The sequence below is a fragment of the Perca fluviatilis genome, chromosome 7 (genome assembly GCF_010015445.1).
Source record: "Perca fluviatilis chromosome 7, GENO_Pfluv_1.0, whole genome shotgun sequence".
In the NCBI taxonomy this organism is placed as follows: Eukaryota; Metazoa; Chordata; class Actinopteri; order Perciformes; family Percidae; genus Perca; species Perca fluviatilis.
In genome coordinates, this window is record NC_053118.1 from 17325889 (window position 1) to 17349222 (window position 23334).

A 23334-nucleotide genomic window follows, 5' to 3' on the forward strand; every position below is an offset into this window, starting at 1 on the left:
CATTTCAGCAGCTGTTTCCGTGTTTTCTTTGTATCTCTTTTTATTATTTCACACAGACAGAAAATAACGCCTATAAATTAAGAAAATGTGGGCAAAAGTATGTTGAATAAAGTGCTAAAATGACTTGAATTGCATTTACTTCTTCCGCACAAACTTGAAAGTACATCTGTGACGTGGAGTACTGTTAAGTATGTGTGTTCTTGACAAATCACTCTGTGTGGTACTTCATTCTAATCTGATAAGGCAGGAAATGAAGTGAGAATGACCTTTTTATCCTCTTGATCTGGACATTTCCATAATCTTTCTGTGGAAATCCTGATCTGATCAGATCTACAGGACAACTTCTCTTTAATACCTCATCGTCTGTCATTTTTACTTCACATTAGAGGCCCAAATCGTTTTTTAATCTGTCTGTCTTCATTAATGCATACCATAACTTTTATACCGTCTACTGTGAATGTTATATCTTTGGACTCCTTATCTTCAAATCATGTGATACGCACAATTACTAAGGTCAATGTGAGATAGAGGGGAATTTGGTGTGTGTGTGTGTGTGTGTGTGTGTGTGTGTGTGTGTGTGTTTTCCTTTTTCTGTTCCTTGTGTATCTTATGTGTGAGTGCTCATGTCGAGGGGGCTCTGGTGCTACAAAGAGACTCTGTCAAGGACTGCTTGGATTATACACATGAAAGGAAACCAGACAGACACACAGACACAAACAGACACAAACAGACACACAGACACACACACACACACACACACACACACACACACACACACACACACACACACACACACACACACACACACACACACACACACACACACACACACACACCTCAAAGGCATTACTTCTTGATTCAAATCTCTACTAAATGATCATCACTTGCACTGAAGTCCACTAAAATGAAATGAAGCCATGAATGATGAATGGCAGGAGGTAGGTTAAGTCATTTTTGGTATACTCTGTTTTGAGTTGTTGTACTTCCATACTTACAAGAAACTAGTGTGTTGAGTAGGACATTTTTTTATAAAAGGCAACTGTAAGGTTTTAAAATGTGTAATACAAAGTCAAAAGAACACATTTAAGGTATAATAAATATGTTAACATCACTAGGCTTTGATCAGGAGGCATTAATGTGTTGGTGTAAACATAAAACATCTACCACATCACTTCCACTTCTATAGAAATGTATCTATACTCATTAGGAGATGGATACAGCCGTTCTGCATACGTTGGGTGAGAACCAGGAACACAACTTCAGGTTCAGGTTGCCATTGTCTATCGCAGATTTCATACATCATGAATAATAAAGAACTAATAGAAAAACAGTTTTATAAACGCTGACCCATAAACTAAAACAGAATGAAACTGCACAGTAAGGCCCTTCACAAATTAGACTCTATGTATTTGTGTGTCTCTGTCATCTCACCAGACTTGGGGTTGCAAAGGACAGGTGGACTGCTGCTGAGCGTTGGACTGCTGCTGTAATAACCGCTGCTGCCACAGCTGCTGCTCAAGCTGCTCCGCCGGACTCCGACCGCCACTTTAATCTCTTTAGTGGGACTCACTGAGACAGAGAGAGACAAAGAGAGATGTTAGACCAATGACCGACAGGAGAATGCAATGAAGCCGAATACAGGCTGGAATTTGACATAGCACATATGTTTAAAAAGAGAGGGTTAAACCTTATTTAATTGTCCAAAGAAATATTAATATTAGTTATGTAAACTCTTTTTTCCATGACTTCCTGTTTTCCTGATACGTTTGCCCACTTCAGTTAAGTCAAAGTTGTTCCCCTGGGACCCCCTTCTCTCCCTCTTTCTCTCTAGCTACCATTGTTTGCTAATTACAAGTACTTTATGCTACTTCTTTGTGAAAAGGGCACCATGTTTCCCAGAGGAACCTTCTTTGAAAAAGTGATATTACAGGTTTTTAAAAGAAAATCAATGACTTCAGTAGTAGTATATTAAGATAAAGTTTGCCAACAGTAAAGAACTAGACTTTGTGTCCATTTATTTTATGTTCACAGAAATATTTTTGTGGAATGTGCTATTTTTCACATTAAGAGCGGAAAAAATATAAATATCCACTGGCACAGAGTGCAGATGTTTGACATTTTTCTAGTGGCACCATTTAATGAGTAGGATATAAGCTGAACAAACCACATCTAATCTAAAAGCTGAGCTGAAGTTGCAAATGCCCACAGCTTAACTACTTTTTTTTTAGAAGCCAAGTCACATAGACAGTGTGATCGAAGAACAGGAGCACTTTTTAACTATGGTCTTCTGCCTAGCAACACAAACTGTTCTACTCCATTATCTTCATATGGCAAATACCACCAAGGAAACCAGTCATCGTATGTGTGTGGGTGGGTATGTGTGTCAACAGAAGATAACGCTAGAGGGGTTAAAATGTCACTGTGTTTTTCTACTAGAAGACAGAATCCAATAACCAAAGGAAATATTTTAATTTTATAGTGAGAATAAAAAACTGTTATGAACACATTAAAAGTTTTCTGTCGGACAGGTAATTTCAGCTTCTCTGTCAACCACACACTGACCACTACGAATAGGTGGCAAACTATATTATATAAAATTAGACATGTACATGGTACAGTTTGTACCTGAGAGGAAGCTGGTGTTGCCTCCATCTGAGTTCTGTTTGCGGAGACAGAAGGGGCTGTCGTGACTCTCGGGGATACAGCGGCTGCGCTCGTGAAGAAGTTCGATCAACCGCCGCCGTCGCCGGAAATTCATCCTGAACTGGTAGAGGAGGGGCCCATCGGCAAAGTGATGCTTGTTGGTGACTGGTGACAAAGAAAACCGACATGGAGAAAATAATTAAATAAATAAAGAGAGAGGGAGAAATACACATATAAGGCAAGCTTCGCAGAAAGTACAGACCCAAAACATGGCAGATACAAATGGCAGGTTTTACCCTGGATTTACCCTGCAGAGATCTGAGGATCAGTTAACCATAGTCCTCATAAATCGACCGGAGTTTATTTATTTAAATTATAAGACAAAGAAAGCAGAAGGTGACTGACATCCGGCTGAAATGGGTGACATCCAGCAGAATTTTCGGCGGCAACGGCACAATCCTGGAAGTGGAATGTCTTGGATATAGACTACTAAAACGTGGAGAAGGAACAATCTGTCTCTGTTAAACTTATATACTGGTTGTGAGTCAGACTAATGCCTCACACCCCAGTCAAAATATTTTGACAACTACAGGAATATGGAATCATTTTTTCCACCGGTCAGCCTAGCTAAAAAAAAATAAAAAACTCATGAATTAATGTTTCTCACCTGAACTGAGATCAGCTGAGCCTGAAACTCTGAACTCAGCTAAGCAGCACTAAACAAACTGTCCACTGAGCTGAGATCACCTGTGCTGAACAAACATAAGTGACCCCAGAGAGCATCGACCTCAGCTGAGCCGATAAGACCAGATGGACCGAGGAGATACCAGGGTAGAATTTTATTTAAATCAATACGCTTGTGACAAAATCACTCGTAACTGTCAATGATCAAGCACTGCTTTTATTTTAGTGGTAGTTTTGAATTCAGGATGACACACACAGTTAACAGTCCTCAATGTAGAGTAGCTAAATCTGTCATGTATTGAACATAAAGAAAATCTATTAGTGGCCCCTGTATTGGTTGTTGTAAAGCTGCCCTTTAGTTTCTCTCATTTGATATTGATGTATGCCTTTGTTTGTTCATGTCTCTGGAAAGAAGTTCAAAATAATAGGCTACATTATAAATAAATAAAAAACAGATTTAATTATTTTTTTTTTTTTAAAGTAGAGGCACAAGCAGGCCCATCAACCATTCAGCTACTGTACATACATCAGAAACCTGCTTAGAAACTGAAGCCCAACAGCCAGTGTTCAATAACTAAGGCTGCGTTCCCCTTAAACTGTATTCAAGCTGGTTTATTTTCATCAGAGGCTGTGCTGTAACGTCAGTTTTAGATGAGTCATCAAGCCTATTCATTTAGAATAAGTAACCACATTTTAATCAACACTTCCCATTTCATGTAGTGCTCATTGATCGGCATTTGCCCCTTTTCTACTTCCCATGATTCAGATGTTTTTATTGAGGACAAATTCGAAATGGAATATATGTACAAATAAAAAAGGTACACATTTTAACTTTTTTATAATTTCATAGCCTTCACCCATCCCTCCAACAAACCATCAGTTACTGTTAAATAGTTATTGTATGTATGACATCTTTGATCGATATGTAAAGCCAGATGCTAATCTAGTTTATTTCTACCGTGTGGTCATTTAGTTATCATTTAATTTATCAGCCTTCAGTACAATAAGAAACCGATTGGGCCTGTGGTTAGTTCACATGTCCTTTTGTGGGGGGAGAGCTATTTGTCACCCTAACAAAATCCTTTTATTCTATGTGACAAAGCAAAAACACACACTATGGAACAGACTTTAGAGGATGGCTTTACTCCGGACTGAACTATTGTAAAATGCTAGAAATGCTAGTTTCTCTTGCTAGTTTTCTAACTCTTTTAATGCTGGTTTAAAACTTTAGGAAGATCTTGTGTCAGTTAAAGATTTACTGTATAAAGCCTTGCCCAGTATGATTGCAGCCTGCTTTGGGCCCACTGTCTTTGGCACAGCAATACAGCAACTCTCCTCTGACCCTTTATGTCTTTTATAATCTTAATTTACCATTTACAGTATGTACATCTGCAACTTTTTCTTTTAAGTCTGTTTTAAAGCCGCCTCTCCCTACCAACTGGTCAGATGTATAGTGTGGAAAAACGGCTGCCATATTGTCCCACAAACAATGACAACTAAACACAATGTGGATCCACCCAGACTTGCCTTCTATACATTATATGTATAAATGTGTGAGCGTGACCTTTGCTCAACACAGCCGATTAGATGGGTATCTCTTCTTCTCTAACATGTTTATAATGTGTTAATAATTGGAACTGAAAGCCTGTAAACACATTATCAATAAAACTAAATTAGTTTTAATAACTCTCCCTACTGTAACAAAAGAGCATATGACGATATGAACAGTGCAAAGTCCACATATCATCCACTAGTGGAGCAGTTATTTCCACAGGGAGGATGACACTATGAGGCCAGTAGGAAGCAAATCAGGCGCTGTATTTTTATGATGTATTGTTCCTTATGGAAATATACAGTCTGTAATCCACACCAAAGTAGTTTCACATGCCAACCACCAGCTGTGGTGAAGGCTATTATTGTATATGTTCAATGCCTTAATTTAATTTGATTTATACAACTGTGTATTATTTTTAAAATGCAGCCAAGTGATATGTATATTTTAGATACAGTAAAAAGAATGGAGAAAACAAATGTCTAAATGAAAAAAAATACTAAAGCACTTGAGGCCATGCCATTTCTCTGCAGTACTAGTCATCCTAATTTAAATCAGACACGGGTGTAAACCACAGACATCAGCGTCTAATCAAATTTCAAGTCATTTGGTGACCGGACAGAAGCTCATTCAGGATCTACATCCATTGTTAAAGAAAATCTCAAACGACTCAATGTACAGCACACAAACTATTACCTCATTCACTCAATGTTCTAACATCTTCACTAAATACCTTCTCAGCAAGAAAGACATCAACAATTGTATGGCCTGTACTGTACTACTACATCTGGTTCTGATTATGCCTTTAATTGGCTTTGAATGGCTGCAACCACACACACAGTTACATGATTGATTACACTGGGTACAAAGTGGAAGCATTAATGCTCTTCTAAATTAACTAAGAAAAACACCTTGGTTTTCAGTTTCTCTCAAACTTGAATGCAATGTTATATCCAAAACATATGATCAGCATAATATAATATGATTAAATATGATCTAACAGATTTAGAGACTGTACAGTATTTGGTAAAATTAGCTCCAACTCAACCAGCTATAGTAGCCTTTTTAAATGCAGGAGTATTATCATAAAGTGGTATTAGTACTTTTACTTTTAGTAAGAAGTACCTCTTTTACAACTGCTACGACTATAAGCTGAACCAATCACATAAAGCAGTGTGTGCACACGCACACGCACACACACACACACACACACACACACACACACACACACACACACACACACACACACACACCCACACACACACACACACACACACACACACACACACACACACACACACACACACACACACACACACACACACACACACACACACACACACACACACACACACACAAAGGATTCATCTTTCATCATTTTTCACTCTGTTTCATTGCAGCCATTTGCTAAAATCAAAAAAGTTCATTTTATTTCTCATTAATGTACACTCAGCACCCCATCTTGACAGAAAAAAAACAAATGTAGAAATTGTTGCAAATTTATTAAAAAAGAAAAACTGAAATATCACATGGTCATAAGTATTCAGACCCTTTACTCAGTATTGAGTAGAAGCACCCTTTTGAGCTAGTACAGCCATGAGTCTTCTTGGGAATGATGAAACAAGTTTTTCACACCTGGATTTGGGGATCCTCTGAAATTCTTCCTTGCATATCCTCTCCAGTTCCATCAGGTTGGATGGTGAACGTTGGTGGACGAACATTTTTAGGTCTCTCCAGAGATGCTCAATTGAGTTTAGGTCAGGGCTCTGGCTGGGCCAGTCAAGAATGGTCACAGAGTTGCTCCGAAGCCACTCCTTTGTTATTTTAACTGTGTGCTTAGGATCATTGTCTTGTTGGAAGGTGAACCTTCGGCCCAGTCTGAGGTCCTGAGCACTCTGGATGAGGTTTTCTTCCAGCAGCCACAGTGATATTTGGGATCTTCTTTACCTCTCTCACCAAGGCTCTTCTCCCACGATTGCTCAGTTTGGCTGGACGGCCAGGTCTAGGAAGAGTTCTGGTCGTCCCAAACTTCTTCCATTTAAGGATTATGGAGGCCACTGTGCTCTTAGGAACCTTGAGTGCTGCAGAAATTCTTTTGTAACCTTGGCCAGATCTGTGCCTTGCCACAATTCTGTCTCTGAGCTCCATGGGCAGTTCCTTTGACCTCATCATTCTCATTTGCTCTGACATGCACTGTGAGCTGTAAGGTCTTATATAGACAGGTGTGTGCCTTTCCTAATCAAGTCCAATCAGTTTAATTTAACACAGCAGGACTCCAATGAAGGAGTAGAACCATCTCAAGAAGGATCAGAAGAAATGGACAGCATGTGAGTTAAATATGAGTGTCACAGCAAAGGGTCTGAATACTTATGACCATGTGATGTTTTTCTTTTTTAATAAATTTGCAAAGATTTCTACATTTCTGTTTCTTTCTGTCAAGATGGGGTGCTGAGTGTACATTAATGAGAAATAAAATGAACTTTTTTGATATTAGCAAATGGCTGAAATGAAACAAAGAGTGAAAAATGTAAAGGGGTCTGAATACTTTCCGTACCCACTGTGTGTGTGTGTGTGTGCGTGTGCATATATATATATATATATATATATATATATATATATATATATATATATATATATATATATATATATATATATATATATATATATATATATATATATATATAACATGACAGCCCTGGTCCCGGACTCTACAGCCAGTAGAGCTTGTTCACCTGATACCCGTGACATTCAGTTCACATTTTTCCTTATGTTTATTACTCAGTAACATTCAGTAACTCTTGAACGTTGACCTCAGCCAGGTTAGGTCAGGCATAGGAGAAATAGGGAAAAGTTTCCAATTTCCCTTTTGAGTTTTAGGTGCGAGGGCTAGAAGTATTTTCATAAGATCTTTTAAACAGAAAGGCGTAACTGTAATCCAGGTTAGATCTATCAAGACATATCTATGATGCTAAAGTGGCCAGCTGAGTCTCTGTGTTGAAAACTGCTGCAAGCTCAAATTGAACACTTGACATTGACTTAAAAAAAAAAAAAAAAAAAATGGTGTGTTTATGTGTGCAGATAGGGCTGTAGTCAAACTATAAGTTTACAACAGTTATCAGATTGTATGACCCAAAAGAGAAAGGAGCCAGGACAGCAGAATCAATCGTGGCTACTTGCAGGGGTTACTGGCTTTACTGTCACCAAGTGTCATTCACAGACCATCAATCTGTCAATAGCGTGACCTCCAGTCAGACTGTGTGTCGCTCAGTTGAAGAGGGTTTAAGCAGCGGCAGAAATTAATAAAATGTTGAAATATTTAAGATTAATTCTTCCTCACCGTGCTGGATGATGCCATGTTCAAGAAGCCTCCGTCCCAGCCTCTCTGCCTCCTCCCTGGTTGCCATCTCCCCCTCCTGTAGCAGCCAGTCGATGAACTCAGAGGCCAGAAGCGCCCGCTCAAATGTCCCGCCCTCCTCCTCCCTGGTTTGTAATAGGCTGTTTTCTGTGTTCATCAACCTGTGGAGAGAAGAGAGCAAACCTGTGTTACTTTAATTGATTAGGAGTGGGATAGAGTACGGCGTTGCATTCAAAAGGCAATCCAATCCATACACTAAGCTTAAATTTAGGCGGCCCACTCCACTAATGGCAGTTTGAAGTCAGAAGTTTAGCTTTATGTGAACGGTGAATAAATTCAGCAATTGGAATCAATTTGGTTTGGGATTTTCAATCAATTTAACATCTACAGTGCAGTACTCCTGACTGTATCAGGGAAAGCAATGTGAATTTGCTAGAATGCTATTTTTTGCAGCTTTGGCTGATGTCTCCATAGCAACAGCTAGCAGGGCTCATGTACTTTAGTAGTGTTACATACATATACAGTACATACCCAACTAATGGAAAATAAAATGTGAGTTCTCAAAAATGAAGCAACATTCATAACCATGACCCTACAGTACTGTTTAATTATCCATGAGATGCGTTCAGTGCTCTGTAAACTGGGGTTATAGGGAAAAGTATGGTTTCTTAAGTGGGAATTTCCAGCAGGGAAAACCCTCCAAACCAGCAGCTCTGCCCTTTTCTCCACTCTGTAATCTGCACAGTCAAAAGTCACAGTCTCCGGATTAGCACTTCGGTCAGATAACAGGTTATAAAACTAAATTCATGTTATTCCTAGAGCCTCCGATTAGCACGATGACAAGGTAATGACCTCAAGAAAAACCTTTGAGTTCTTCTTCATGAACAATCAATTAAGGTTTGTATATGAATTAGATGAAAATTTGATTTCATAAATGTTTCTTCTAATAAACAACACAAAATATCAAAAGTGAGGCTGCATTTCACTGCTAGTGTTTTATGGTTTTGTTTATCGATGTGTGTAATTCTGAATAGTCTTTATCAGAGGATTACATGAAGCGGGTGGGGTTAGCTCTTCTGTATGACACCAGAAGACACATACACACTCAAACAAACAAAAGCAGACAAGTAGACACATGCACAGAACAGAACTGCTGACTCTCTTCCTATAAACACACATTTAAACCCAAACACTGTCACCTGAACATTCACACAATAGAAATCAGCCAGGCAGTGGTTATAAGAAACAATAGGCTTTCTGTGACACACCTGTACACGTCAAAACATGTGCTAGCAATGAGTTATACCCTGAAAGAGATACTAAACTTTCCACATCATTGTTGGCTGTGTTTTACTGGCAAAAATTACAGTCACAGTTTAATTGGCCATAAATCATTCACTAAACGGTCAACTCTACACACCAAACAGTTCAATACAGACTGGCAGATATCATTAATGGGAGATCTGTAGGAATGCTCGGAACATTTAATGAACTGAAAAGGAAAACTAACAGTTATCAGATAAAGAAACATCCTATATCCAAAAGATTTAGGCTCCAGGCTTGGAAACCTTTCACAACTTCCGACCTTAGTTGGATGGTCCAAACTGGATAGAAGAATGAGTTCTGCCTGCCTGCCTGCCTGCCTGTCAGTGAACAGATAATCTTTAAAGCTGTGATAATCTTAACCGTGGATGTGACTTTTTTCACTAGTTCATACCAGATTAGTCAGTCAGTCAAGAGATTAAATATGAATGCAGATTCTGTTACCTTTGGACAGAGCCAAGCTAGCTGTCCCCCCCCCATTTCCGGTATTTATGCTAAGCTAAGCCAATCATCTGCTGGCTCTAGCTACATTTTTACCTTACAGACGTTTTCTTGTCTACATTTCGGCAAGAAAGCAAACAAGTGTATTTTTTGTCTGGCATGGACAAGCCATCAGCATGTCTATTGCTTACACATTTCATGTGAGACAACATATTGTGGATAGTTGCAAAACCTCCAGAGCCCAGGAAAAACAGCTTCCACTTTAATAAAGCTAAATGAGGATCCTAATATGTGAAATAAACTAAATGAAACCTAAATCAGGTACAGCTTGTAAAAAGCCTCTTCTCTGTTCTTTCTAGCAGTACCATCCTCAGTGTGGTTCATTTAACTATGACTGATGATCCAGAGCTGCAGGCCCACATTTCATGAGAAGAATTACATTGTCATTAAACTTGGTCTCAGGGTGAAACAGTATTCCTCAAAGTTCAAGGATAGAACTGAAGTTTAAATGCATTTAAGAAAATGGTGTGTGAGGTGCACTCATGTAAAGACAACCCACTACAGTACAACACATAACTTGGTTTAGATGTCAAATTTTGATAAATTATGAGCTTTCGTGGATCAACGACTCACATCAGCAGTCAAATATGACCCAAATTAGCAGCCAACATCATAATACTGTTGAAAGAGCTGGACATAATGTTCTATGAGACGTGACTGTGTACACAATGCTATTTAATCCATTTAAACATGTTAAATCAACAGATTAGGTAATGTTATCTTAAAGGGATTGACTCAAAGTAGACCACTGTACTCAAAGTAAAGCACAATGATTTGAACATCTTGATCATTATATGAACAATACAGTATATTATGCAAGATGTGAGACTGCATTTGCAGTATGTAAATAGACCACGATAACTTAGAGTGGGACAAGGCGAGCAAGCTGCCATGACCTGGATATGCACTCAGAGTAGCTGTTGTTCAGTCAGCATACCTAACTCAGCTGAAGTGGTTCCTACTGAGACATGGTTGTAGGACCACCAGGCTTTTACCTGCACTGATTACTCTCTCTGGCGCCATGCAACTTTTAAAATAAAAAATACGACTTTAAGGGCCATTTGAGGGACATGTGAGAGTACTTAGCAAGTCCTACTGTCACAGGCACGCAAACATTTTGTGAAAAGAAGCTCCAAACTAAACGATAAACCTAATAAAATGGATTATGAAAACATCAGACCTAAAAATCATCTGACCCGGAGGTTAATATGGAGCAAGCTGAGTCTGTTCTTTTTCCTTGGGTCTTAGCTTTAATTATACAACACTGAACCTATTTCTAAATATAGCGTATTTCTAAATTAGAGCCGAAGTGGAGGAAATAAAGTTGTAATGGCCTACTAATTTATTTCTAATTTGTTGCATTTGCAAAAGAGAGGCCCACAGCTCACTATTATTGAGCATTATTACTTTATAAAGCAATGTTTGTGCTTATATTGTCATTTTCCATAAGCAAGTGAGATTTTTCTAAATAAAAGAGGAGACGCTACTAGTCTACATCATTATAGAGTGATTTTTTTCCTTGTTTAGGTTAATTTGCTTGTGGGTTTGGTCTCAGTAGTTATTGAGGTGGAGTATCTATGGAAAATGTTAAAAATACAACAAACAACACTATAAACAAACAATACTATATCTCATTCAGAACACATATTTTGAAAATATGGACAGAATTTGTTGCTTTTTCGTACATTACCAACATCTTACAATGTTTATATATGCAAACATTTCCTACTTCATGACCCCATTTCAGCTACATTGACAGCTAAATGACTCTTACAAACAGTCCACACAGGTTGCGTTGATGAGCACAACCTGTTCTAAACATTTAATGTAATGATGACAATAATGATATAACTTTGCTAATGTAAAAGCTGTTTTATTTGTACAGCTTTTAACTTCAGTTATAATCTCTGAAGGCTCTAGCAACCTTATGGAACAACAAATAAAAGGATAATGTTACATCCTGTACTTATCAGGACTTTCCTTACAGATTAGCATTACTGTTTATGGTCAAACTTCCTGTGTTGATAACCCTTATGTTGGACTCGATTTACTGTAATAACCAAAGACATTCCATCAGTCATCAGTAAGCCACGTGTATAATGTTAGGATCTACTCTCAAGCAGAGAAAGCAACTGATGTAATTAGCCAGCCATTAATATTTGTAACTTGAGGCCATTTTATGCTTCTGTGGAGGCTCCACGCAGAGCTTTCGCCGGAGCCTACGTAAGTGGCCTGATGTTTATACTTGCGACATGTAGTTACATTTTTCGAGAGGTGCACGTCAGGCTACGGTGTAGGGTCCGGCGTAGACGCAGAGGGGTCTGCAGGGGTACGCAGAAGCATAAAACGGCCTTTAGCCTAGACGTGCAATGACACCAACATATTTTTACTTTATATCTGTGGAACACAGGATAAACCAGCGGTATGTTTAAAAATGAAATGTTGTGTTGCTCTCTCTTGATTTAGCAGCATGTATCCAATAGAATAAAAGCATGCGATTGATGTCTGGAATAGAGAAAATGTTCACCAATTATGGAAAGTGTATGTAATTTGCAGTTAATGGGCTAAAAAATGCAAAACGGTCCTATAAGGACTGTGATGCCTGGGCAATGAGAGACAGAGTCTAAACTGAGGTGTTATCTAACCTTGAACACTGACAGGATAAATCTGGGTGTAGAAGTGAAAAGAGCAAAGCTTTAACCTTGCTAAATGCTACAACTGAAGTGCCCTTCGGAAAGGCACATAACCCACAGCTGCCCCAGTGAGGCTAACAGAAAGACACTCCAGACCATCTACTGCAGGTGTGAATGTGTGCGAGCACGGAGCAGGCCATTCACGCTCAGTGAATCTACCCCAGATTAAAAAAAAAGGTTAGATTCAAGTGTTTTGATTAATCTATTCAAAAGGTATTTTTTTCATTTGATAGTTCAATTTCAGCTTGATTAAATCATAAATAATGATGCCATTCAACCACAATCTACTGTACACATACACATGTAAACAGTCCAAAAGTTGAACAATGCTTTAAAAGGTCTGTAAATCATTGTCCTCTCTTACTAACCTTGTCGCCTAGGAAATGCTGTCAAAACAACTGTTTGAAATGTCTTCCTACAGTTTGTTTATTGGAGTTTGTGTTTGCTGATTTGACAGCAACAGAGATCAATGTGTGGGAGAGGGCTGTTTATTTTTCCAATGGAAAAACTAGATTTGATATGACTTGTACCATGTTCAACATCTTAGTTTAGTGTTTTAGTATGCTAACATTTGCTAATTAGCACTAAACACAAAGTACAGCTAAAGATAATAAGGGAATGTCATTAGTTTTGTAGGTAGTTAACAGTCACAAACAAAAGAAACCAAATAAAAAAAATTGGCCTGATGGAGAAAAAGTCAGTGGATCACCAATGTTATTAAAATTCATCCTGAAGTGTTGAGATAGTGGAGGACCTACATTGTCATCCCTTGAGTCGAGCCACTCTGCTAGCATGGCTAACAAGAGCTTTGAGGTTTGCACCAACATACATTCAGGCTTAAAAGTTAACCTTTAGTGAAAGTCAAGAAAAACTTTATTTATGTTATAAATAAATAAACAAAACTTAATTTTGGAATGTACAAAAACTAGAAGAGCAAAGTAGTGTATGTTATGATCTGCTGTATGAGTATGCTGTGGCAGACGTTTTATAAAGCCGAGACTAACAATCTAACATGACGAGTAACTTCATGTTTTTAGAAGTACTGACATTTATTTGAATCTATGCTAACTTCTTGGCAAAGAACCAAAGCATATACTTGCACTCATGCTCAAGAAACTGGGACATGATTGGTTTATTTTATGTTGCACTACTGTTACTTACTGTGCCATAAGAGTATTTATGAGGCAATTCTAGTACACAAGCAACCAACCACCAGAGCAAGCTTGAGGGGTGTGGGGGTGTGTGTGTGTGTGTGTGTGTGTGCGCCATGGTGATTACATAAACACATAGCTTTGAGAGCTGAGACGACAGATGTCTACCCATGGACTATTTCTTCCTGTTATGCAACTCCTCTGTGTGTGTGTGTGTGTGTGTGTGTGTGTGTGTGTGTGTGTGTGTGTGTGTGTGTGTGTGTGTGTGTGTGTGTGTGTGTGTGTGTGTGTGTGTGTGTGTGTGTGTGTGTGTACTTATTTGTTTGTAAACGCAGTGTTTGCGTGAATCCAAAACTGTAGAGGTGCCACTGAGAGAAGTGGAGACACACAGAGGAAGACTTTGGGGTCACTATAGAAACAATTAGTCCTATCACTATTGGAACACCATAAGTACAAAGCTGATGACAAACAAACAGTCCCATTAGTGGTGTCCTCTGCCCTCCTCTAAATCCAGCCCGTCTCTCAACCAATGCTTTGAGTCATCTCTTGTCAAGATGCTTCCAATAGCTTCTAATTTCCTGATCCCAGCAGGCTTTTATCATAGTTAAAAACCAGTAACGTTCAATACTATGCCCTCTAATATACCTAATGGAATCAAATTTACTCGCAGAACAAATTTTCTAAACAATAATGGTAGTAGCATTTCTGACACACTCAATCAGCATGCCGTGGAGAATGCCAGTTACTCTCACAAAGAGAAACAAAGAGGAAGGCGGGAAATAAATGCATGGCATGTGCTATCGCTTGCCGGGTGGCCACCATGAAGTTTGAAAAGCATCAGATTGTGAAATGATAGTTCAGGGTAGTGGTTATCAACAAGCTTCACCAGTATCATCTTTGAGGAGGTAAGCCATATATCTTTAAAAAGATCAGTATTTGTATCAGTGCGTCACAGTGAAATAAGCTCTGCCCAAATGTAACAAAATCTGTCAAATGGTCCCAGCCAAGAAAAAGTCCAGCAAATAACTCCCCCTCATTTCCAGTCTTTATGCTCAGCTAAGTTGACCAGCTGCTGACTTCATATTTATCATAGAGATGTAATAGTGGTGTTGATCTTCTCTTCTAACCCATGGCAAGAAAATGACAATGAAACAATAATTTAAAGCTCCATGCTAAAATGGTGAAGAGAACATCTATCAAAAGTGCTAAGAGATGCCTGGGGAATTTCTGTTTCCATTAAACAAATGTATGAACAGCCATTTTCCTCCATCTCTCTCATAGCTCCACTACAAAGAACACGACTGAGTGGTTGTGTTTATGTGTGTTCATACTTCTCATAGATCCTCTGCCCCCTCATGAAGACTTTGGCTTCACTGTCCAATGGGAACGTGCCGTCGTCTTTCCGGAAGCGGTAGAACAGCTTCAGGTCTTTGAACTCCCGGTGCTCGTCACACACTGAAAACACACACACATGCATAGAGGGTTTAGTTTTAAGGTTACAACCAGTTAGTGTGGGTGTAATTAATAATTGTAGAAAACAGAACAAACAAAAGTGGCATCATGGGAATGTTGTTTATGTTTGTATAAAGCAGTCAGTAAAATCTAAACATCATGAAATCATTCATCTATAGCTAGGATGAGTTAATATTGAATTGGCTTTGTTAAACTCCAACTAAACACAAGGAGGCAGCCCACTCTTTGTGTCTCTGTTTTCAGTGTCTGGTCAAATGTTGAACAGGTAGTGAGCCGCTACATTGCAGCCAAATTGACTGGGAGACACAAAGAATCATCTATTAAGAGGCACAGATGAAAGAAAGAGAGAAAGATCCTTGCTATTATAGAAAATGGAAACCACAACAAAAAGGACATACTGTACAAGACTAACCCCCACACACTATGTGCACACATACACAAACGCACACAGCTTAGCCTTACCATGGTGAATGATGCTCTGGTCTAAAAGTTTCTGCATGATCTTGATGGCGGTGTCTCGGTCTGAGGCCTCCTTGTGTTCGATCAGCCAATCAATGAGCTCCTTGGCCACAAAGCAGTTTGGGTAAGTCCGCAGGTGGTGCCGCCGATCCTTGATCACCTTTGCCTCGTGGAGCCGCAGCCTGAAGGGCAGAAAACAAGCCGCAGAGGAGAAATAAAATGTATTGACAATTCTTCGACACAAGGTTAAACTCTTGGTTCATCAGCAAAACCCTTTGCCCATTTGTAATGTCAATAATAATAACAACAACAACAACAACAATTCCTCCTGAAAGTATTAAGAATGAGAGTAATGACAAATGTTTTAGCGTCTAAAAAGGTGGCAGTCCCTGTTTTGGTTATCTATGGGAGCTGCATGTCATAAATGAGTCTATAAGATAAATTATCTTCTAGTAGAAGAAAACATGATTTACCTGAAGAACAAACTGAACATTCATACAAGGTCAAATCTATATTTATAAAATTAGACAGCAGAACCAGTGCAAACAGAGCAAATCTGTCCTCTGGGTACGAGGTGAATGCATGGCATTCAAACACTGTCTGCAGGGATTTATAATGTGACTATATTGCACAATGACATGGCAACCTTCTAATGCTTCTATAGATGGCCTAGATTGCGGTTTCACATCATCAGCGTAACCTTTTCCTCACCCTGATTTTTGTGAAACAGCCAACCAGAGTTCTTCCTGCAGCTATCTAGTTCCACTCCATGCTGAGTCTGTGTGCAGCTGGCTAGCATCACTCCAGATTAGCAGTGACAGCCCTGGTCCAAGCCTGCCCAGTCAGACCCACACACTGTTCTGGGCAAACAACCACAGCTGATCAAGTTTTTAGATTTTCCTTAGCAACCAGTTCTAGCATCCTCCTCTCCTCCTCCTCTGTTCAGCTTCAGAAGGTTTCAGTCTAATCTACACATAAATCATCTCAAATGTTGCAAGAAGGCTCAGGTGCCAGACTACATGTTGTGGTAGGTGTTCTTGCTCTGTAAAAGCATTTCCTAAAAACAATGAAAAGCCAGAGCATTTCTGAATGAGTCTCTGGCTCCCAGTATGACCATAATGATGTTAAGTCCCAGGCTGCAAACATTCACAAAGCCTTCCTCTCTAGCACAGTCTGCCACGGTGCAACAAACGGCCTATTCACAACTATGAACTGGTCACAAGCTTTACTACAGCGGCTGCATGTGTCTGTGTGTCATGGTATCTTTCTGCTTTTCAGCCCTGGGCCTGAAACAGATTTGCTCCAAGATACAAGCAGTCAACATGATGGTACACAAATGTGTGATAAGAATATTCCAAAACAGCCAGTGTCCTATTATTAGTACCAGGATCTATGTCACTTGTGTTCCATGAGGTTGTGAAAAAATGATCTAACAAAAGGTGTGAATTAGGTACACGCCTTGCTTTTATACCAGCAGGGTTTCATATCGGGTCTTATTTTATTTTCATAAAATCTACTACTCACAAAATAAAAAATGTTATTGAAAAAAAAACTTTCTAACTCCCTCGTGTCATCATTTGGTCTGAAATATCAATTCAGACTAAATAATAAAAGCTAACGCAGGGAGTCAAGGTAAAACACTGAGGGACATCAATCATTAAACAGTCCAGTGAGTGTTCGTACTGCACAGTGTAAGAGTCTACAGCCAGAGTCTATGTGAGACTGTACTTGGGCGCAGCTAAATGCTAACATGCTCTCAATAAAAATGCAACATACTGATGCTAAGCGGGTATGTATACCATGTTCATTTGGTTTCAGCTTAGTTAAGCGTGTTATCATTAACAACATTAATAACCTTTCAAATTAGCAATTTGTCTGGTCTGGCTCAACAGCTGTACATTGCTGGGATAAAGCCTGTCATCCGAAGCGTACCTTCTTTTCCGCTATCTCCGCTATCTATTTTGGTAAGGGCACTGTTGCTGCATCCGGGGCGTAGAAATACAAACAAGCCAGAGCGTTTTTTTCACTATCCCAGGTTAGATAAGCGGTGTAGCCAGACCACACTCCATCGCTCACACTGTGGCGATAGGTCTGGTAATTCAAGACTAATTAGCAATAAACACTGAGTACAGCTGAGGCTGATGGCAATAGCATTGTTTTGCAGGTATTTTGTCATCAACCAAAGCATTGGGGAAAAAAATTACCTGATGATGGTGCTAAAAACATTGAAGGATCACCGAAGTTATTAAAATTCATCCTGAGGGGGAAAAGAGTTTTTGTACAAACTTGAATGGCAATTCATCCAATAGTTATTGGTATATTTCAGTCGAAAACCAAAAATGTCAACCTCATGTTGTCGCTACAGGAAACATCAGGGGATCACCAAAGTCAATAGCATTCATCCTCTAGGGACCATAAATGGCTGTACCAAATGTCAGGGTAATCCATCCAACAGTTGTTGAGATATATCAGTCTGGACCAAAGTGGAGGGCCGGCTGACATTGCCATCCCTCGAGCCCACGCTACTAGCATGGATAAAAAAGCTCTCAGCTCTCTTTGTCTGTACAAAATACAGAGAGAAAGAGATTTAGAGATAGAGAGCAAGTCTTGAATGTCACAACTGCGAGCCCTTTACCCCACAACAGCAACGTCTCAGAGGCAGAGGACTCTGGGACAGCTCCCCCAACCAACCCATCGTTCACTGACACCAGCCACACTGCCAGCTGGCAGCCTCAGTATACAGCTGTGCCAGGGACATTGACACACACACACAGCATACAAACAGAAAAAGCGCACACTGGTGCTAAGCAAGAGTACACCGAAGAGTATGTCCAGACACAAACTATTAATCTAATCTGTTGAGGGGACGACTAGTTTTATTGTTCTTCAGAACAGAGCAATGCACAGCATGTACTTCTTCAGTAACAGCAAAAGCTCTAACTCAGTTTATCCCACCCAGCAGGAAAGCACAGTTCAGCGGCATATTTTCCTCATAGTTCAGTGAAGGGCTGAAATTCCTGGCATTGGTTCCATGCTTTACCTACTGAGCCTCTATTCATTGCTGGAAGCGTGAGCCAGCGAACGCCACCAGGGTTTTGGGGCCATTCTTTATGTACGGTGGGTCAAAGAGTGCAGCAGGTCAACAACACGGCCAGGGTTAGCAGTACAATTCCCTCATAGGATGAATGGGCAGTGCATGACAATGATTAGTAGGTTGATCATTCCCTGTGCAGCTCAAAGGGCACTGTATTACAAAAATGACTCATGTGTTCAGTCCTTAAAAACAAAACAACATCCTGCAGTATTTAGACAATGCCTCAGGATGAAATGTAGCCTGCATGGTATATAGGTGAGGGGCAGCAGTGTGCATGGGGAGGGTATGCACGTGTGGATGCCTTTGTTTGGCTCTGCATGCTGCAGTGGAGCTGAAACTGTCTGTAGTGCCAGTTTGCAATGAGGGAGAGCTACATGCATCATCATTAACCTGCTGTCAAAGGCATAATAAAAGTGGGTGTTTTAAACCAGGCTTACAACACCCACTTTTTTATCAGTTAGTGTATCATGTCCTATCATGTACTTGTGAATCCTAATCCGGGCCACAAAACATGAAGATTGAGCATGAAAACTAACTAAACAATCATTGTTTACTAATTATTAGGTAGCTATTCTGTAATGACAGCAAATTTGGTGGTCTGTTTGCAGATTACTGACAGAAATGCCACACCTTCCTTTAATGTGTGACCTATAGCACACTCTGTCAGCGGGATTCCTGACTGAGACCGACCGACCTACCTCAGCTGTTCTCCGGTGACGAGCACCTCGGCCAGCCGCTCCAGCTCTGCAGCCTTCTTCTGCATGGTGTTCCCGATGCCGTCCATCTCTCTGCTAAAAACAACAGGCACATACCCGGGGTGTTTATGTTGCCAAACAGCCACACACACCGAGACATCATTCTTGGAAAATGCACCACTGCGTTTTTTGTAAATGAGTAAAAGATTCTGTGCTGACAAACATACAGAAAAGGGGAACGAATGGATTGAAAAACAAAAGGCATGCAAGCATCCACGCGGTGATGATTTCAAAGAATAAAACAGTTGCACTGACACCTGGGTTTTTTGCTTACCCTTCAAGCACCATTGAGTAAAAATAATTATCAATTTTTTTTCTTTGATGAATGAAGAGAAAAATTATTCCATTCCAGGAAACATGCAACAACGCAGGAAGTCACAGCCCAGCCCTCAGTTTGCCAGCAGCTCCATCAGTCCAATATTAAATTCCTCGAAAACCTCGACACCTCCAAATATCTGCACATACACATACACACATCTGCATGCGTGCATGCCGCGTCCCCTTTGTGAATCCTGAGATAGAGATTTAAAACAGCCGAGTGTTCCTCTGAGCGTCGGGTCGGGTTGTTTGTCACTGACACACCACACGGGATGCATACAGCATGCACGTTTTTCTCCACGGTGCAGCCAGTGCCCATCCACAAAGCCCCCGCATTGGGAGGACTCTGCTGTCGTCACTGGGGGAGTTGACCGAAGGGGCGGGGTTACAGAGGCATGTGAGTGCGCTCGATTCAGACACCGCTTGGTCCTGGGAAAAATAGGGGTAGGATAGGTGGGACATTGGATTTAATATTAGTTTGTAGGCCTACACCTTTCTACTTTACGTGAGTTTTTATTTTGTAAAACACAATGTAATATGTAGCCAATGTAACAGCAAAAACCCACACATACAAACAGCTTTTATCTTTCCCACTGACCTTTTTCATCAATTTTGCTCAATATGAAAGCACTCCACTTGGTGGCTAGGTCTGATTCATTTTTGCAAAACTGCTGAAAATATGAACAGGATCGTTCTGTTCTGGCCAGCTTTACATTTACAACAGGTGCATCAGAAATCTGAATTCTGAACATTTAAAGTGATGGTTGGGAGTAATTTCACCCTAGGGTCCTTTGCACAATGACCTCGAGCCAAACAACCCCCAGAAGCTTTTTGCACCTGGGTCGAACATTGGGCGAGTTAGCGTTATCAGCTAAATAGCTTAGTGCAGGCGCTAATGGATCCAAGAGTGTATCTTATATATTACTCCACTAATAATGCCCGAAATGATACCAAACTTCTACACTAGTACAAATAGGTTATGTACTCATAAAACGATGGATTGGAAAGTTTGAAGTACACCATGAGTTTATTTAAATAAAACTTGCCTGCTGGCTTCTGCTCTCTGCTGCTACCAGCAGTAAAACAAGTGCTTACACTCTTAAAACTGCTGGGTTAAAAATAACCCAACTTGGGTTATTTTGGTAACCCAGCGCTGGGTCTAATATGGACCGATCCAACGCTGGCTTGGGTTATGGCTTTGACCCAGCATGTTGGGTTATATTTTCTACCCCAAAATGGGTTAAAATGACCATGTTGTTGGGTTAATACTACCTAAAATGGGTTGGAAAAATACAACCCATATTCTGGGTTATCTGTATTTTTTTTTTCACTAGATGTTTTGCATTATGAAATGTATTGATGAAATTAAAGCTGCGAGCAGCGATGGACGGGCCCTCGCGCCTCTGCGCGCGTCGGGGTTACCGACGGACGCCGCTCCTTGCGACCGTGCATTTGCGCGGCACTCAGACGCCGCAAACCATCACCAATGAAAAGGGAACTCCCCGCCGAGTTCAACGATACCTCACACAAGACTGTACGTCATAAGGTTCATTAGCTGTGAAAGGGGGCGTGGCTAAAGCATAGGGGGCGGGTCCAACCATCACATATCAAAAATGAAGCCTCTGCTGAGATGAATGATACCTCACACAAGACTCTACCTTAAATGGGTCAGCATGTATGAAAGGGGGCGTGGCTTAAACATAGGGGGCGGGCCAAACCATCACCAATGAAGAAGGAAGTCTCTGCTGAGTTCAATGATACCTCACACAAGGGTATACCTTAAACGGTTCAAATGTTATGAAAGGGGGCGTGGCTTATGCATAGGGGGCGGGCCAAACCATCACCAATAAAGAAGGAACTCTCTGCTGAGTTCAATGACACCTCACAGAAGACTCTACCTTAAACGGTTCAAATGTTATGAAAGGGGGCGTGGCCTGAGTAAGTGGGCGTGGTCATATTATAGGGGCCGGCTCAGTATCACACGTAGACCACACATTCTGAGTTTCATGCAAATCGGATGATATTTGTCATATAAGGCACATTTCATGTTGCCAGCAGGGGGCGCTATGACCAAAAGTCAATTTTGGCCTGTAGGTGTCCTCAGGCCTGGATCCTTGTCAATCGTGAGAAATTTCGGGCAGATATGACAACGTACACTCAAGTTACAACAACTTCTTTGTTCATCGCTAAACACTCAAAATGGCCGCCACGCCACGCCCACACCGTCTGGGCGAAAGTTTTTCTTTTAATAACTTTTCATCGTTAAGGTGTTGGGATGGTACAGACCAAGTTTGAAGTCCATCGGATGAAATCTCTAGGAGGAGTTCGTTAAAGTATAGCACCTTGACTTTTAGGCCTACTTCCTGTTGCCACTAGAAGGCGCTATGACTTTAAGTAAATATCGGCCTTTATTTGTCCTCAGGGTTGGACTCTTATGAATCCTGAAAAGTTTCGAGGTAATCGGACAACGTACACTCGAGTTACACCCACTTCCTGTTTCGGCGGCGAAACGCACAAAATGGCCGTCCCGCCACGGCCACGCCCTATGACGAAAAGTTTTTCTTTTAACAACTTTTCATCTTTAACATCTTAAGATGGGCACAGACCGAGTTTGAAGTTGATCGGATGAAATCTCTAGGAGGAGTTCGTTAAAGTACGACGTGGAAATGGCCAAAATCGCACTAATTTCGAACTTTGAGATCAAAATGGCGGACTTCCTGTTGGGTTTAGGGTATGGCTGTAATGACGTTTTTTGTACATCTTGACATGGTACATATGTGTACCAAGTTTCGTGAGTCTACGTTAAACACACTGCAGGGGCTCAATTTTCTTAACTTTCTAGGGGGCGCTAGCGAGCCATTTTTGTGCGCCTATTCCCAAAACCCTTAAAATACGTAAATTTTCACCAGACTTGATGCGACCGCCAAATTTGGTGAGTTTTTGAATATATTAAGCCCCTCAAAAAGCCAATTTATTTGACGGGAAAATAATAGAAGAAAGAAAGAATAATTCCTTCAGTTTCAATAGGGCCTTCGCCGCTGTCGGCGCTCGGGCCCTAACAATTCCTTCAGTTTCAATAGGGCCTTCGCCGCTGTCGGCGCTCGGGCCCTAATTATGAAATAATCAAGCACATAACATCCCAGCATTTTGTTTTTATTGCTACAAGCCAAATATATCACTTAAGACAAAATTAAACAGTTCAATACATTTCAGTTAACATTACAAGTTGTATAAAAGAATACAAGATTTTATAAGCTGTGGAACCGAAAAACTGAGCTGTTAGGAACACAAAACTGGATATAGACGTGAGCAATCAGCAGAGAGAACGTTACG

The 23334-nt window shown here is 40.4% G+C and overlaps 1 protein-coding gene across 4 annotated transcripts in view; it reads right to left on the reverse strand.

The window, feature by feature from the left end:
• Positions 1–20328, reverse strand: part of deptor (DEP domain containing MTOR-interacting protein) — a 33706-nt gene extending 13378 nt beyond the window's left edge. For 2 of the 4 annotated variants that reach the window (XM_039805585.1, XM_039805582.1), the window contains exons 1-7: positions 19958–20328; positions 19627–19719; positions 15838–16016; positions 15234–15357; positions 8217–8395; positions 2626–2808; positions 1432–1569 (exon numbers count right to left, since the gene is read on the reverse strand). In XM_039805585.1, coding sequence (XP_039661519.1) covers positions 1432–1569; positions 2626–2808; positions 8217–8395; positions 15234–15357; positions 15838–16016; positions 19627–19719; positions 19958–19971 — 910 coding nt within the window. In that variant the 5' untranslated portion in view covers positions 19972–20328. Of the gene's footprint in view, positions 1–1431; positions 1570–2625; positions 2809–8216; positions 8396–15233; positions 15358–15837; positions 16017–18038; positions 18051–18181; positions 18202–19626; positions 19720–19957 lie in introns of those variants that run through there. The other 2 variants (XM_039805583.1, XM_039805586.1) reach the window with 2 other exon arrangements.
• Positions 20329–23334: the final 3006 nt, after the last annotated feature.